Source organism: Condylura cristata, unplaced genomic scaffold (assembly GCF_000260355.1).
Source record: "Condylura cristata isolate star-nosed mole 26May11 unplaced genomic scaffold, ConCri1.0 scaffold00015, whole genome shotgun sequence".
NCBI lineage: Eukaryota > Metazoa > Chordata > Mammalia > Eulipotyphla > Talpidae > Condylura > Condylura cristata.
Window position 1 is genome coordinate 34361536 of NW_004567116.1, and position 17042 is coordinate 34378577.

The window sequence follows — 17042 nt, forward strand, 5'->3', positions numbered from 1 at the left end:
AAAAAGGTAATGTAGTAGGGACACAAAAGAAAATTTCTTTTTTTTTTCCCCTAAGATTTATTTATTTATTCATACAGAACTGGGGTACAGGCCAGAGATACAGAGGGTGAGAGGATTCACCATAGACAGAGTGGGGAGCAGAACAGGCAGATCGACGAAGTACACTGCTGAAGGGAGCAGTGGGCGGGTCAGGAGAGGTCTGCTGCGCCATGTGGATCTCCTCCAGGGCAGGCAGGGATCGAACTCATGCCAAAGTGACTCAAGTTCTTAGTGCTGTGCTTTAACTCGCTGTGCCACGAGGGAGGGCCCAAAAGAAGATTTCTAATGGAAAAAGACAGGGCAGAGAAACTAGAGACAAGGAGGTTAGGAGTAGTAGAATAGAGAGCAGAGAAATCGGTGTAGCTGAGCTGCAGGGCCAGAAGAAAGATGTCGGGGCGGTACAGGAGGATGAAGATTTGATAAAGAATGAAAAAGAATGGAAAGAGATTAGACTCATGGACACTAGAAGGAGAGAAGGACAGAAGAGAAAATAGAAAGAAGGACTAGATAATAGAGGATCAGAAGGTTTGCTGAAAGGTATGTGAAACAAGTTTTTAGGAACAATCTCATTCACTGTTTTGTCCCAACTTCTGTGACCCGTCGCAAGAAAGGAAGGCGGGAGGCAGAAAGGCTGAGCAAGCAGAGTTTATTGCTCCTGGAGAGCAGCTGAGACAGAGCCCCTAGGGTGGGGTCCGCAGCTACTGCCAACTGATAAGGGAGAAGGGTCTCTTATATAGATTCTAAGTTCACATTCCAAAGGGGGTGACTCATCGCTGTGTCCCTTGATGTGAGGCCCAGTTCGTTATCATCTTCAGCTAGTCCCATCCTGGATGCAAGGTCCCCATTAATTGGATGCAAGGCCCAATTTGTTACCACCTTATCACCTTTGGATGCAAGGCCTGATTTATTATTGCCCTTATCCAGTCCCTCAGTAAATCTCCACATTTGGTCACTCCCAACATTTACCATCAATGATTGAAGCTCAGTTTAGTATTTTCTTACCCTGATTGTTTATACACCTCTTACAATATGGAAACTTCTTTCAGTATCTCCACTTGGACGTTAAAGTCAGTGACCATGTGGTTCTGCATTTGACATATTATCTATAAAATGAATTCTTTGGGGATTAGATGGGAATGGATGGCAGTGGATGGTAGTAGATTTTTTTGTAGAAATTATAATGTAGCATACAGAGTTGTCAAATTATAATGCTATATATCTGACACCTGTATAATGTTTTAAACCAGTGGAACAAAACAGACACATAGACCAGTGGAATAGAATAAATAGCCCAGAAATAAGTCCACACACAAACGGGCAGTTAATCTATGTCAAAAGAGTCAAGACCATACAATGGATACAGGAAAACCTTTTCAAACAGATGGTGCTGGGAAACCTGAAAGCAACACATAAAAAAGTGAATCTAGATCAATGAATAAATTCTAAGTGGTTTAAAGACTTGAATATAAGAACTGAAGCCATAAAATACATTAAGAAAACTCTTCATCATTGATCTCAGTGACATTTTGGGAACCCAACTCCAAAGGTAAGGGAAAAAATAGCAAAAATAAAGACCTGAAAGTACACCAAACTAAAATAAAATCAGTGAAAGAGAAAATCATAAAAACAAAAAGGCTACTTATTCACATGGAGAAGATATTTGGTCATTTTATGTCTGACAGAAGTTTAATCACCAAAATATATAAAGAACTGAAACAACTAAAAAACAATACAATCAAACAATGGGCAGAAATCGATGGACACATGGGCAGCAATCGATGGACACTTTCACAATGACGACTTATGGGTGACCAACAAGTAGATGAAAATGCTCATGCTCACTTATTATTAGGGAAATGCAAGTCAAAACCACAATGAGATACCACTCACATCAGTGAAGAAGGTCTTAATCAAAGACTGTAGACAAGTGCTGATGGGATGCTGAAAATAGGCAGAATGTAAATTGGTGAAGCTTCTATGGAAAATTGTATGGAGATTTATTTATGCATGCAAGAACTGGAGTGTAGGTCAGAGATGTGGAGGGTGAGAGGATATACCAGAGATAAAATGGAGAGCAGAACAGGTAGATCCACTGAAATACACTGCTGAGGGGAGCAGTGGGTGAGATGAGAGAGGTCTGCTGCATCATGTGGATCACCTCCCTGGCTGGGGATTGAACTCATGTCGCAGTGGCTAGCAATAGTTTGATGCTGAGACTTAACTCCTGTGCAGCAGGGAGGCCCTATATGGACATTTTAAAACAACTAAAATAGAAACACGATATGATGCAGCATTTCCACCTCTAGAAGTTTATTAAAGGACTGTGAAAACACAGTTTGAAAAAGACATATGCACTGCTATGTTCATGGTTTTATGCACAATAGCAATGATATGGAAACAAATTAAATGCCCATTAATAGATTTGGCTGATGAAGAAGTGGTGGTATATATGCTCATTGAAATATAACTCAGCTATTAAAGATGATGAAATCTTGCCTTTTGCAGCAGCATGGATGGAATTTGAGATGATGATGTTAAGTGAAATATGTCAGAAAGTGAAAGACAATTACTGAAGGCTTCACTCATATGTAGAACATAAGCCAACAAAGAAAATGAAATATATCTAAAATGTCTTCATGAAAAATCTGATAGTTGCTGGGGGACAGGTGAATGAGACTAGAGGAATGATGGGAGGGTCAATGTGGTAGGAATGGCCCTGAAGCTTTGGTGGCAGGGCAGTGAGGTACATATTGAGGTGTACATTTGTACTCCCCAAACTTACATAATATTATAAATGCATGATAAAAACATTTTATTAGAAAATAAGCCAATATTACTTTAATAAATAATTAAAATAAATTCTTTAATATAGTAACATGTAGACTGCACTCATTCTATAAGATGGGATAGTGTAAAGTTATCACTGCCGATATTTAAAGGAAACGCTATACTGTGGTATAATAGACTGTATTTTTCACTCTGTATTTACAATTAGTTGCTGTTCAAATAGTTGCTACTCATAATTCTAGAAATTTCTGGAATCTCCATGTTGAAAATGAGGTACGTCTCTTCATAGACCTCTAATCTTGCTGGTTCTGCTGGGACTCGACTTAGCTGTTTCCTATTATTGCAGAAACTGTCTGCCTCCTTCTGGCTCATTTGTCTTTGCTCACACTTATCTCTTCTTTGTTTATTTACTAACGTTCATGAAGATTTCACTCCTTAATGGGAGATGTCATGGTGGAATTGAGTCTCTTGAGTGAAGAGGTATTATTCCCTACAGAAACCTGAAGTGCTGCTCCAACTCATTGAAATTGATCTTTTTCTTCATATGAGGAAGCCTCTATATCTTGAGATAAGTTCTTTGGAGAAGGCTTCTCCCAGGGCAAACCATTCAATGCTATATACTCCTTTAGTATCAGTGCATTGAATGAGTTGTACTTAGGAGGCAATTTTTTTTTTTAGTAAGTTTATTTTTACAACATTTTGTGCCTTATTCCTATCTCAGTTGTAATCCCCGTGGGAGGAAGGAATTTTTAACTAATGGGGTGCAACATCTGATTAAACAGGATGAGTATCAGCGCAGGCAGTAGGTAAGAACAGAAAGGTCTGCTACTGAACTGTTGGTGGGTTTGCGATTTATAGTTCTCTTGTGCTGAGAATTGGAGATGACAATGGATGAGAACTCAGGAGCCAGGTAAGAGTACCAGCTACACTGATTTTCACATGCCAAGAAAAGTTAGAGTAGCCTGGAGATGTGAGTCATTTGCCTACATTAATCATCCACTCATGGAGGACTGATTGCAGCTGGGTGGAAGGCTGTCAGAAGCAAGACCAGTCATGTGAAAAGTTTAACCCCGGAGAAGGAAATGATTGGCCCAAAGTCATAGTGAGTGATCAGAACGTGCTAGTGGATTAGCATTGGGGGAAAAGGCGGAGAGATGAGATTGTTGTTTTATGAATACTTCATGAAGGCAGTAGTTCTTGCTAGGGGTTATTTCCTCCTAACTAACCCCTGTTTATTTTATTTCATAACTTTCACAGTCTCCTAATGTATATCTGTTTTAACAGGGTACTCTAACTATTCTTATTTTAAAATTTTATTTGTTTTTTATATCCTTGGGTTTTAACATGTAATTTTTGACTTTTTTACATTAGATATGGCATTTCAATATATTTTTTTCCTACAGAGTTCACATTACTAATGCCAGGTGATGTTTTGATTTTGAAAATAGAAGGATTAAGTTAATATACACATTTGTTTTGACCTATAACATGTGAAAGTAAATTAAAACAACTCCTCCACTCCCTTTTGCTAATGTCCTAATGATCCAAGTTTGAGAAAACATAGAAAGTCTTGTGCTGGCTCCTCCCTCTGCCTGTTGCCTTCCCCGTGACCCACAGTGAAATTCTGCTGGTTCTTAAAGCAGCATACCAGGTCACCAAGCCTCCACACTCATGCTAAATGTCGTCTGAGACCTTTGATTTGAGCAAGTCATCTCTCCTTAGCCTTTCCCCTCCACTTGCTTTCCCTTCTATTTATGACATACTGTAGTCATGTTTTCTCTCTCTTCCTCTCCATTTAGAAAAAATAATTTAGAAATTGTTTTTCCCTCAGTGAGTCCCTAAAGCAATTGTTACTGCTCTGGTTTTGCAAAGAGGTCATCCTGAGAAAGATACAGGAGAACCTGAAAGTTCTGGAGAGGGTGATATTATTTTGGTAGAGACCTGAGGGAGAGATTGGAGGATAAAGGTCCCAAACATGGGAAGTCAGCTAAGAGATCAGGTAGTGATGGGGGCGTTTGAGAGCTTGGAGAGAGGAACTGGGCAGGCTCAGTGTCAGTTGGGCTGAATTGGGTGAGGCCAGATGGACTCCCAGGGGCCTGAGAGTGGGTAGGTTCTGGGGAGCAGGGTTGGTTTGGGCGAGTGTGGAGGGGAATAGGCAAGTGAAATGCTTTGCGCAGAAGGCCCTGGAGAAGAGCAGCTGAACTGGCAGCTGGGTAGGCACTACTTGTCTCAAAGTACTTGGGCACAATGTGACCCTCCTGGCCACACCCACCACTATTCCACCCTCTTCCTCTAAGGTCATCTGCATAGAAAGCAAGCCCTGCAACCTGGGTTTTCTAAGAACATGTCAGAGCCAGAAGGACCCATGGTTATTTTCCTGCCCCAACTGAGTGCAGGGAGAGGCAGACTCTCAATTAAGGTCATGGCAGAGTCAGGCCTGGAGCCCAGCTCCCAGATCAGTGCTATTTCCAGTGCTGGCAGGGTCTCAAGCTTCTACCAAAGCTGTAGATTAATTCTGGTGCTCTTCTCTTGTTTTTGATTTTTTTTTTAATTCCCTCAGACTCTATATTCCTAATTTTGAATTTCATTCCTCCAGGTATACCATGAATATTAGGTTAGCATCCATTATGCTTCTTGTGATCTGCACTAGATACTGAGAATACAGTAAAGACCAGAAAAAGGTTCCTATCCCCTGCAGCTAAATATCAAGGGGAAACATATTTAGACAAAACCCTAAATAAATATGTTATTGAATTTGTGTCTGAGTGTTATGATAAAATATAAACCAGGGGTTTGGGAGAAGACAGGGTTGGGGTAAGGATTAATGTTCATTATTTCATGCTTTGTTATCAGAGAAGAATTTCTGTTGAATTTATGCTTAAATATATATTTTGGGTACATAAGCACCCACTTCATAGGTGCTCTATAGTATATATTGAGTGATTAATGGGTAAATATATATTTTAATGTGTATGCAAGAGGACAGGATGGTCAGAGAGGCAGAAGGGAAGGAGAAGCAGAAATAAAGTGGTGTTTTCTAGAGCCCTAAAGTCATTTTATGGTGACAAGGATATGTCAGGAAGCACTCACCTTTTAAGTTTCCCACTAAAGCAAATTACAATAATATTAATCAGAGAAATGCTAAGCAGTTCAATAAGCTTTAACTTATTTATGCTGATTTGACATAAATACATGTAAAGTTCAAACCCTTTTAAGTGTTTCTGTATTTGTTTGGTGTTCTTTTGATGTACTGTAAACAAAGAAATATAAACACATTTTGACTTTGGTGTTTTAAGAAATGTTTATCAAAAAATTTTTTATATTAAAAAATTATTTATGCATATAAGAACTGGGGTATAGGCCAGAGGTGCAGGGAGTGAGAGGTTCACCAGAGGTACAGTAGAGAGCAGAACAGGTGGATCTACTGAAATTCACTGCTCAGGGGAGCAGCAGGGAAGAGAGGAGAGGTCTGCTGTGCCATGTGTGGGTCAGCTCCCTGGCCAGGGATTCAATTCAGGCCTTCATGGTGATAGTGCTGAGACTTAACTGCTATACCACCGGGGACATTCTATCAAAGTTTTGCTTTAAATTTATTACTTATATTTTTTCCAGTTATATTTTTCTATTTGTTTATTTGCAGTGCTTCATTTGAAATTCACGTATACATGCAATTGAAAACAGCAGAGATATAAGTCAATGTAATAGACAATGGATTCTAAATAATTTAATACCTGTGTATGGTGTAAGAGTAGAATTCATTTTCAATCTAGCAGTAAATGTTGCCAGAGAACACCTGCTGTTATTTTGTACTTTTTTTTTTTTAAGATTTATTTATTTATTCGTACAGAACTGGTCAGAGATATGGAGGGTGAGAGGATTCACCAGAGACAGAGTGGGGTACAGAACAGGCAGATCGACGAGGTACACTGCTGAGGGGAGCAGCGGGCGGGTCAGGAGAGGTCTGCCGCGCCATGTGGTCACCTCCAGAGCAGGCGGGAATCGAACTCATGTGGAAGTGGTCTAAGCTTCTTTGTGCTGTGCTTTAACCCGCTGCGCCACCAGGGAGGGCCCTATTTTGTACTTTTAAAGGAAGGTACTAGCCAGAATTCTTCACTTCTTCATTTGCTTTTGCAAGATTCACTATTCCACCAGAGTGACCACTCTCACAATAGTCTACTTGGAGATCCATCAAAAATGCTCTCATTGCATCTTCTGTCACAAATGCAGATTGAAACCCTCAGCTGTTGGATTGTGACTTCCTAAATTAGGCACAATGACCAGAGACACAATACATCTTGGCTGAAATGAAAAGTCTGAATCAGAGCTCTGTGGTTGAATTCATCCTCTTGGGCTTTTCTAACTATCCTGAACTGCAAGAGCAACTCTTTGGGGTTTTCCTGGTTGTTTATCTGGTGACTCTGGTGGGAAATGCCATCATTATAGTCATCATCTCCCTGGAACAGAGCCTCTATGTCCCTATGTACCTGTTTCTCCTGAACTTGTCTGTGGTGGAAGTGAGCTTCAGTGCAGCCATTATGCCCGAGATGCTGGTGGTCCTCTCCACTGCCAGAACCACAATTACGTTTGCAGGGTGTTTCGCACAGATGTATTTCCTTCTTCTTTTTGGTGGGACCGAATGTTTTCTCCTGGGGGCAATGGCTTATGACAGATTTGCTGCCATCTGCCATCCTCTGAACTACCCAATGATTATGAACAAAAGCGTTTTCATGAAATTAGTAATGTTCTCATGGGTGTCAGGGGTTATTGTGGCTACTGTGCAGACCACGTGGGTATTTAGTTTTCCCTTTTGTGGCCCCAATGAAATCAATCATCTCTTCTGTGAGACTCCCCCAGTGCTGGAGCTTGCCTGTGGAGACACCTTTTATTTTGAAATCTATGCGTTCACTGGCACCATCTTGATTGTTATGGTTCCTTTCTTGTTGATACTCTTGTCTTACACTCGAATCCTCTTTGCCATCCTGAAGATGCCATCCAACACTGGGAGGCAGAAGGCCTTTTCCACCTGTGCCTCCCACCTGACTTCTGTTACCCTCTTCTATGGCACGGCTAGTATGACCTATTTGCAGCCCAAGTCTGGCTACTCCCCTGACACCAAGAAAGTGATGTCACTGGCTTACACGTTACTCACACCTCTGCTGAATCCACTGATCTACAGCTTGCGAAACAGTGAGATGAAAAGAGCTTTCATGAAATTGTGGCAAAGAAGAGTAAATTTACACATTTTCTGATAGGTGACAATCATATGTTGTTGGACTTTGCCCATGGTAATCTGCTAAATTGAATATGTGACCAATCATTTGCCTTTTCTGATATGAATTTATTTGATTTGTTGATTTTTCTATGTTCAGTAATATATTTGAAATTTCTCTCGTTAGTGTTTTTCATTAATTGTAAATCTATGTTTTTTAAAAAATAATAGAACAGTTTTTTCTCTCTGTTTAGCAAGTAATTACTGGATAAGTAAAAATTGTAGGCAAAGCTTCAATAAACACCTATTTTTATGTGCACTTATGTTTTATTTCTGTATGATATTCAAATGCATCGTGTAGGACTAATGGAATGAAAATACTAATTTCTACACAATTGCTTTTCATAATCATTTTATTGTCTTCAGATTGATCTTAAGGCCCAAACTTATTCACTAGCAGGACAGACCACAGGAGACAAATAATAGATGAGGTATTTGTTTATTTGTGGAATGAAAATCTAGTCCATGAATTTGTAAACAAAGGGCAGTTATTTTTGTGTGCCAAACTGATTCCACATCATGGGCTCACTTGTAATTTTTAAATATAGTACTTCTCTATATTTTTTTCTTATCTTTTATACAATACTCATTATAGAGAACTACATGAGCTTTACCATGACATATCAATTGATAGGAGAGCTATATTTTGCATTTACAGAATAGTATTTTTGGAAACTTCTTCTATATTTCCATTTGTAGGTTCAAAATTCCTAGATTTTTTTTATAAACAGAGATGATTTGGCAATTTTTATTGTGTTGAATCCAGGATTAACTATTTATACATGTTATTTATGTTCCCTGAGTCACATCATAACTGATTTTTTAAAACAATTTTTCATTTTGCCACTTTTGTGACATAATCTTTACTTTCTATTTTAATTTTTATTAGTAAGTTTAAGAGAGCTCTTTTATTGAATCTATGTCACAAAATGCTTAATGTACTTAGTTTCTGTTCCCATTGTGGTAGTAAAGGAGTTATGTACTATTTTCATTGTTTTTCAATTTTTAGGAAAACAATGTTTTATTTAATAATGCCTCTGGTAAAAATCAGAAGTGGAGATGCAAAACTGATCAGATATCATAAAAAGAAATTTTCGCCCCAGTGACTGAAACCACTGCAATATTTTTCCTGCCATCCTTCTCCTAAAAAAAAAAAAAGCAAAAACACAGAGAATCAACATGGCTACTCTGGTGGTCAAGATGCAGTCTACAAGTCATTGTACCACCTGATTTCAGGACCACTTTGAGTATTGTCAGTGCTTGTGATTTTCAGGATGAGACTCTGACAGAGGTAGGTGTATATGCATGACATGAAATAATAGAAGTGTGTTCATCAATTGATGAATGGATGAAGAAGATGATATTGATACCCACACATACACAGTGGAATACTATTGAGTTCTAACAAAAAGTCAGTCCTGCTATTAGATCAACATGGATAGACTTCAAGGGCATTATGCTTAGTGAAATAAGTGAGATAAATACCAATACTGGAAGATCTTGCTTAGGTGTAGAATCTAAAAAAACAAAACAAAACAAAACAACAACAACAAAAAAGTCCAGTAACAGAACACTTGTGATTGGCAGAAATAGTCAGTGCTGGTGGGATGAGGGTGGGGGTCAAGGAGAAAGTGGGTAAAAGGTACACATTTCCAACTAATGAGTTCTGTGAAATTAATGTTCACCATGACATTATAGCTAATCATATTGTATTTTATATTTTTAAGCTGTTAACAGATTAAGTCTTAAGTTTTCTTCACAGAAAAACAATTTTAATATGTGAGGTAATGGATGTAGTTTATGATGGTAATCACCTTATGTAATGCATTGATCATATGTTATAAGCATAATGGAACTACTCCAAGAAAACAATTTAAAAACTAAAGATAATCTCACTGAGCCACAGCATCTAGCTGTAGAAAAAGCCACAGCTACAGATTCAATCATCACTTTGCTTTGTTTGTACTGAGTCAGGTTCTCAATGTTCATGCTAGTTTACTGGTTTTCACAGCTACTCGACAAGACTAGTAACACTGTGTTGGTTTGTACTGAATATCACGGCATCAGAAAGTTCAGTGATGTGCTCATTCATGCCAGCTATTCCAACTTTACCAACCCTAGTTTAAAAACTTCTCTGTGACATCAGAGCCCTCCCTGGTGGTGCAGCGGGTTAAAGTACAGCACTAAGAAGCTAAACCCATTTGAGCATGAGTTCCATCCCAGCCCTGGAAGTGACCCATGTGTCATGGCAGACCTCTCCTGACCCACACGCTGCTCCCCTCAGCAGTGTACATTGTCAGTCAGCCTGTTCTGCTCCCTACTCTGTCTCTGGTGAATCCTCTCACCGCCCCTGCACCTCTGGCCTGTACCCCAATTCTGTATGCATAAATAAATCAATCTTTAAAAAAACAAACAAAAAAATCCTTCTCTGTGAAGTCAATTGTGAAGACTTTTTCCCCTCAAACATAGCAGGGGCTATGGTTCCCAAAAGATAAGTTTTTGGATGAGGTTGAGGGTAATATCCATGCTTTCTACAAAAAATGCCACTCTACTTGGCTTGACTTATTTTCCACCATTATTCCAAATGTGCGTTCCATACATGGTAGGACTGACCTCCCTACAAATGTTGAGATAGGCTTTCTATAAGTTGTCCAGAGCAGACTTTTTCCAGTAAATGTAACCTTGATCTGTATAACTTCGGTCAGTCGAGGCCTTATGGATTTTAGACAAACTTTTACCATGATCTTAACGAACACAGACTGCCAAGATTCGGAGTCATCTCCAAAACAATCTTTTGTTAGAAAATCCTATCTGCGGGCAGGGCAAACATCTACAGGCAAGGTGCTCTCATCAGGAGTCACCCTTTTTTCTTTCCCTTGACCTTAGATCTTGACCCCATTCCTTAGCTCTAGATATAAACCTGTGATTTATCCTATTAGCTTTAGAATTACAGCCTTGTAAATTCCCAATACATTTCCAATTAAATTGGTCTTTCCCCTCTAATGAATCAATGATGTATTTTGTTTGCTTGTCCAGAAAGGTGGGGGAATTTTCCCTGTGAGCTGACACCATCCAATTACTTCTCAACCTCTACCTTATCTGGTTTTGCTCACACCCTCCTCCCACAGCTCTCTTCTTTCCCCATTCATAATATTTACTCAATATCCACTTTAACCACCTATTGGGACGTTTCATGGTGAAACTGAGTCTCCTGTGTAAAGAGGCACTTATTCCCTTCATGACTATGAAGGACCAGTGCTCCAGGTTTGTGCTCTGGAGATTTCGCACCTGAGGGGGTGAGTTCCACTATCTTTTGTTATCCCCAAAATATACTGGAACATGTTTATGAAGTGACTCCAAGTTCTCTAGGGATGGATGCTCCAGGGCACATGATTCATGAGTCAATGTTTATATATAATCTCCAGAATCATTGCACTTAATCATTTAGTTGGCTTTTGACTAGAGGTAAAACTTCAGATAGAGTAGTATCATATTTAAAGAGACAGAGTCAATAGGTAAGAAAGTGCAAATTCTGCTTGTCTGACAATGGGCTTGTTTACAATTACTCTTACTGATAAGGGGGAGATGTTGTTCAAGTGATAATTCTGTTCTCAGGAATCACCAGATGGAACTGAAACACTTGAGTCAGTTTTTTTTTTTTTTTGTCTTCTCAGAGTAAGTTTCAGGCAATATTAGTGGTGTAAGTGCTTTAATATACTTGTTGAATTTCTGTTTGCAAATAGAAGGGAACTCAGTATATAGTCCAATTACTACATTTATCAATGGAAGACTGCAATCTTTTAATGGAGCGACCATCCCAAATATTTTCTGCCAGTGAGTCATCTAAGACAACTTATGTTTTAAAGTGTAGATCATGCATGTCAGCTGCTTTTTCCATCACAAAATTTGTTTTGTGTGTGATTACATAGGGCTAACATTCAATCGTTACCATGTGCCAGTCTTCCTCCCACCTTTTTCTTTAAACTAAGGTAACACTAGTTCATATAATTGTCTGTGTATTAGAAGTAAAGACTCTCCCCTCTCGGATGTTATTGCCACACTGTACCCACCAGCAAGACATCCATAGTCCCCGACCATAGTCCATTGTGCTCCCTCCCCACCTTGCTCTTCCCCTGTCTCCCCTTCCCCCTCTGCTAACTTCTGTTCTGTAACTAGCTTTCTAGGGTAAGTTCTTAGCTTGACTTTATTGGATATTTTTTGTTTGTTTCTCTTTGTTCCATATATAAGTGACATCATCTAGTATTAGTCTTTCTCCTTCTGATTTATTTTGCTTAGCATAATTCCTTCCAGTTCCATTCATGTTGATGCAAATAGCAAGAGTTTATCTTTTTTTGATAGTTAAGTGGCATTCCTTTGTGTGTGAGTATGTGTGTGTGTATGTAGTAAGTATCTGTCTATCTTCCTGATCCCCTCATCTGTATATGATAACTTACAAAACTTCTGTAAGTTGATGTACTTTAATTCAGTCAAAGGTATTGTCTTTCTTTAAAGGATACTATATATTTTCTACCTTAAAACCATATTCCCTTTTAATATTTGTAAGTGAGTACACATTGTTCTTTCTTTGCCCATTAGAAATGAATTTAAATATTTAACCCTGTAAACATATTTGTATTAATTTAAGATTTTGACAACAAAAATAATTGTTAAGCCTAATACACACATTTGATTATAGAAATGACTGTGGGGATGTCCAGAAACAAGTCAGCTTGATGTCCACCATCTACTAACATTCCAGTGACTTTCACTAGACAACATGTGTCTTCAGTTTGACCAGTCTGCTTCCTGGCTTCCCAAACTCACAGTTAACTTCCACTGGTTCTGACAACATCACTCAATGACCAGTAGGTATGCATTCTAATGCTAAGCTGTCCTTAAATAATTTTGACTTGAGCGAGTCGGTCATCATCCTTCTTTATATTGAATGTCCCCTCTACCCAAAGCTTTAAGTGGCTGGTTCCTCCCTACTCAGCACCTGTCTTTCTCTCATTGAAGTTTCTAAAGCATTTATTATTACACTTGCTTTTCAACATTGCTTTTCCTTTTCATTTCATTTTCATAAGAGACAGTCTCTATCCTATAGAGTCGTCATTTTCCTGTTTTTTTCCCCCCTTCATTTATTCTGGAAATAATGGCTTAGTATATAGCTGTACCACATTGTGAAGCTAGAAAAAAACAAAAGAAAATATTTACTGTACTGACTGTACATTCTAGTGAGGGAGTTAGATTATGTATATGTAAATGAAATTTCAGTCACCAGTAGTGAAAAAGGAATGCCAGCTATGAGTTGGGAGTTAGAAAGACCGTGTTGAGGAGTGAGGTAGTGTGGTCAGTTGTCTGCTGAGCTGTAAGATAAAAGGATGTCTGATATTAAGAGTCTAAAACATACTAGGAGCTACAGAGGTTTTTGTTGAATAATTAATAATTAAGAGAAAACTGACAAGAAATTTAATGGGAAGCAAGTTTATAATGACCAAAAAAAGGGTTTTTCTTACATCATGATGGTCATAAAAATAAACAATAGAGAACTGGCCTCCAGTATTTCCCTTCTGTTCAACTACATTATAGTTCTTTAGACATAGCCTGAGTAAAACTCAATAAACCTAAAGTCAACCCACAAAATTTAAATAGAAGCACCTAAAACAACAACCCTGTTGTGTGTTTCTACTGGGTATTGTCACACTTAGCCAGGTTATGTACAATTATTTTGAACTAATGAATATGTATAACATATATATATACATATATATCATCTTTGCTGTACTTTTAATTATCAGATTTTTTAATCAGTTTGAATGCATGTGTTTCCTATTGACCTTTCTTTTATTGTGTTATTAATATCAATTTGGAAAAAATGGATTATACCTTTAATAATATGTTATGAATGAGGTCTAAGTACAAATATTTCTTTTTGTTTAAGGCTAATTTAGCTCTCATATTACAGTTGCAATAAAATTTTGTATTACTTCATGCTTTTTGGACAATATTTCTGAGCTAGACTTCAATTCTCCCTTTTTATTTGAAAGAGCCATTAAACTGATTAGTTGGCTAGTCTCCAAAATCACTAGGTAAATTTCTGTGGGTATGGGCTCCTCTGTAACAATTCTGCCAAGACTATAGGGTGAATGAAGAGGCAGACTCTGAGATACTGGAGTGACTTCATACTTTTGCAACTGCATCCATAAAAACACTCAGCTGTTGAAATGAAAAGGCAGAATCAGAGCACTGTGGTTGAATTCATCCTCTTGGGTTTTTCTAACTATCCTGAACTGCAAGAGGAACTCTTTGGGGTTTTCTTGGTGATTTACCTGGTGACTCTGATGGGAAATGCCATCATTATAGTTGTCATCTCCCTGGAACAGAGCCTCCATGTCCCCCTGTACCTGTTTCTCCTGAACTTGTCTGTGGTGGAAATGGGTTTCACTGCAGCGATTGTGCCTGAGATGCTGGTGGTCCTCTCCACGGAAAGAACTACGATTACTTTTGCAGGCTGTTTTGTACAGATGTACTGTATTCTCTTTTTTGGTGGGACCGAATGTTTTCTCCTGGGGGCAATGGCTTATGACCGCTACGCTGCCATCTGCCATCCTCTGAACTACCCAGTGATTATGAATGAAAGTGTTTTCACAAAATTAGTAATGCTCTCATGGGCTACTTGGATCCTGGTGGCTACTGTGCAGACCACGTGGGTATTTAGTTTTCCCTTTTGTGGCCCCAATGAAATCAATCATCTCTTCTGTGAGACTCCCCCAGTGCTAGAACTTGTATGTGCAGACATCTTTTTCTTTGAAATCTATGCGTTCACTGGCACCATTTTGATTATCTTGATTCCTTTCCTGTTGATACTCTTGTCTTACACTCGAATCCTCTTTGCCATCCTGAAGATGCCATCCAACACAGGGAGGCAGAAGGCCTTTTCCACCTGTGCCTCCCACCTGACTTCTGTTACCCTCTTCTATGGCACGGCCATTATGACCTATTTACAGCCCAAGTCTGGCTACTCCCCTGACACCAAGAAAGTGATGTCACTGGCTTACACGTTACTCACACCTCTGCTGAATCCACTGATCTACAGCTTGAGAAACAGTGAGATGAAAAGAGCTTTCATGAAATTATTACGAAGAAGAGTTGATTTACATACATTTTGATGGTTCTGAAATTCATGTGGTAGTTGGTTACTGCCTGACTGAACTGAATTTCCATTTACTGATGCTGAAATTAGTTTGCATTTCTTTATATGATATATTTTATTTTTGAGCTATAAAGTTTGAACATATATCAGGAATGTCTCTGTTTTGATAGTCAATTGACTTGTTTTTTTTAGAGATGTAAATATTTTGAGTTATAAGAATTTTTTTTATATGTTCCTCTAATATGAACATCCAGGCCATTTCTGGATTCCTACTAGCATCAAAGAATTTCAATAAATTATCTAGCGCCATATGCTTATAGGTACTGATATTTTATTTCCTTATAATAGATTCCTCAGGATAACTGGTGGACATAGATTAGATATTGTAGAAGTAATCTCTAACTGTTGTTGACAGTCTTATTGATGCAAGGAAGATGATTTCCTTGGGAAAGAAAATTTTCCAGGAAAGCAACTTAAGACACAGAATAGGCTAGCAAAAGGAGGAAAAAAATAAAAATATATATACAAAAAATAACACGAGACGTACAGAATAGCATAAAGAGAATATCATTTGTATCATAGGGTTCTGAAAGAAGAAGGAGACAAAGGGATGGATATATTATCTGAAGAAATAATGGCCAAGAATTTCCTTAACATGGGGAATATGATATTTAGATTCAGCGCTCAGAGTTCCAAACAAAAATAAAGCCAGACATATCCCTGAAGAGAGAATCCTAAAAGCTAAACAGATAATAAATAAGAAAACAAGAGCATTAAGTAATGAACAGGACCAGTCTGTCTTAATAGACATAGAATATTCCATTTCAAAACAGCAGATTTCACATTTTCCACAAGTGTACCTGAAATATAAGCAAGGATTGATTATATGTTGGGCTATAAAACAACAACAAATTTACAAAGATTAAAACCGTGCTTAAGATCTTTTAAAATAACTATCGTCCCAAACATATCTTATGAAGATAATATTACCAGAACTTGATAGAGACATCACACAAAAGAAATTACAGACCAGTGTCTCTAATGACCATGTAAAGACTCTCAATAGAATACTGGCAAATGTAATTTAACAATCTAACAAAAGGGTCATACACCATGACAAAGTGGGATTAGTTCCAGGGATGCAAAGATGGGTCAGCATAAGCAAGTCAATTCATGCATGCCACATCAACAAAAGGAAGTACAAAAATCATATGATACAGAGAAAGCATTTAACAGCATTAGCATTTATTTATGATACAAACTCTCAATAAAATGAAGATAGAAGAAACATAATATAATAAAGATCATATGTTAAAAGCTAATGCCAACAGTGAAAAAAATAAAAGCTTTTCCTTTAAGGTCAGAAATAAGGCAAAGTTGCACACTCTCATCATTTGTTTTTAACTTAATATTAGAGATCTGAGCCAGAATAATCAGACAAGAACAAATAAAAGGAATCCTGATTGGAAAAGGAAAGAAATTATCATTATTTGTAGATGACATGATAATATACATGATAAACCTAGAGGTGCCGCTAGCCGCTAAAAAGCTATTTAAAACCATAAACCAATACAGTAAAATTATAGACTTCAAAATTGATGCCAAAAAATTAGTTGAATTTCAATATATAAGCAATGAGCTAAGAAAAAAGAAATTAAGAAAACAATAAGAATTAAACACAGAACCTTAACAGAGGAGGCAAAAGTACTGTCACCTGATGGGGCAGCAAATGTGGGAGCAGCATAGGATGGAGAGAGAAAACAATTCAAAGTCCAAGAAGGGAGAGGGAGAGGG

General features: G+C 38.1%; 2 protein-coding genes across 2 annotated transcripts; both read left to right on the forward strand.

Moving 5' to 3' along the window:
- The first annotated feature begins 7130 nt into the window (after positions 1-7130).
- LOC101618673 (olfactory receptor 10A3) lies at positions 7131-8075 on the forward strand. The gene has a single exon (XM_004683084.1). It carries the CDS (start codon positions 7131-7133, stop codon positions 8073-8075), a length of 945 nt encoding a protein of 314 aa, XP_004683141.1.
- A 6244-nt stretch (positions 8076-14319) lies between these two features.
- LOC101618915 (olfactory receptor 10A3-like) lies at positions 14320-15264 on the forward strand. The gene has a single exon (XM_004683085.1). It carries the CDS (start codon positions 14320-14322, stop codon positions 15262-15264), a length of 945 nt encoding a protein of 314 aa, XP_004683142.1.
- Positions 15265-17042: the final 1778 nt, after the last annotated feature.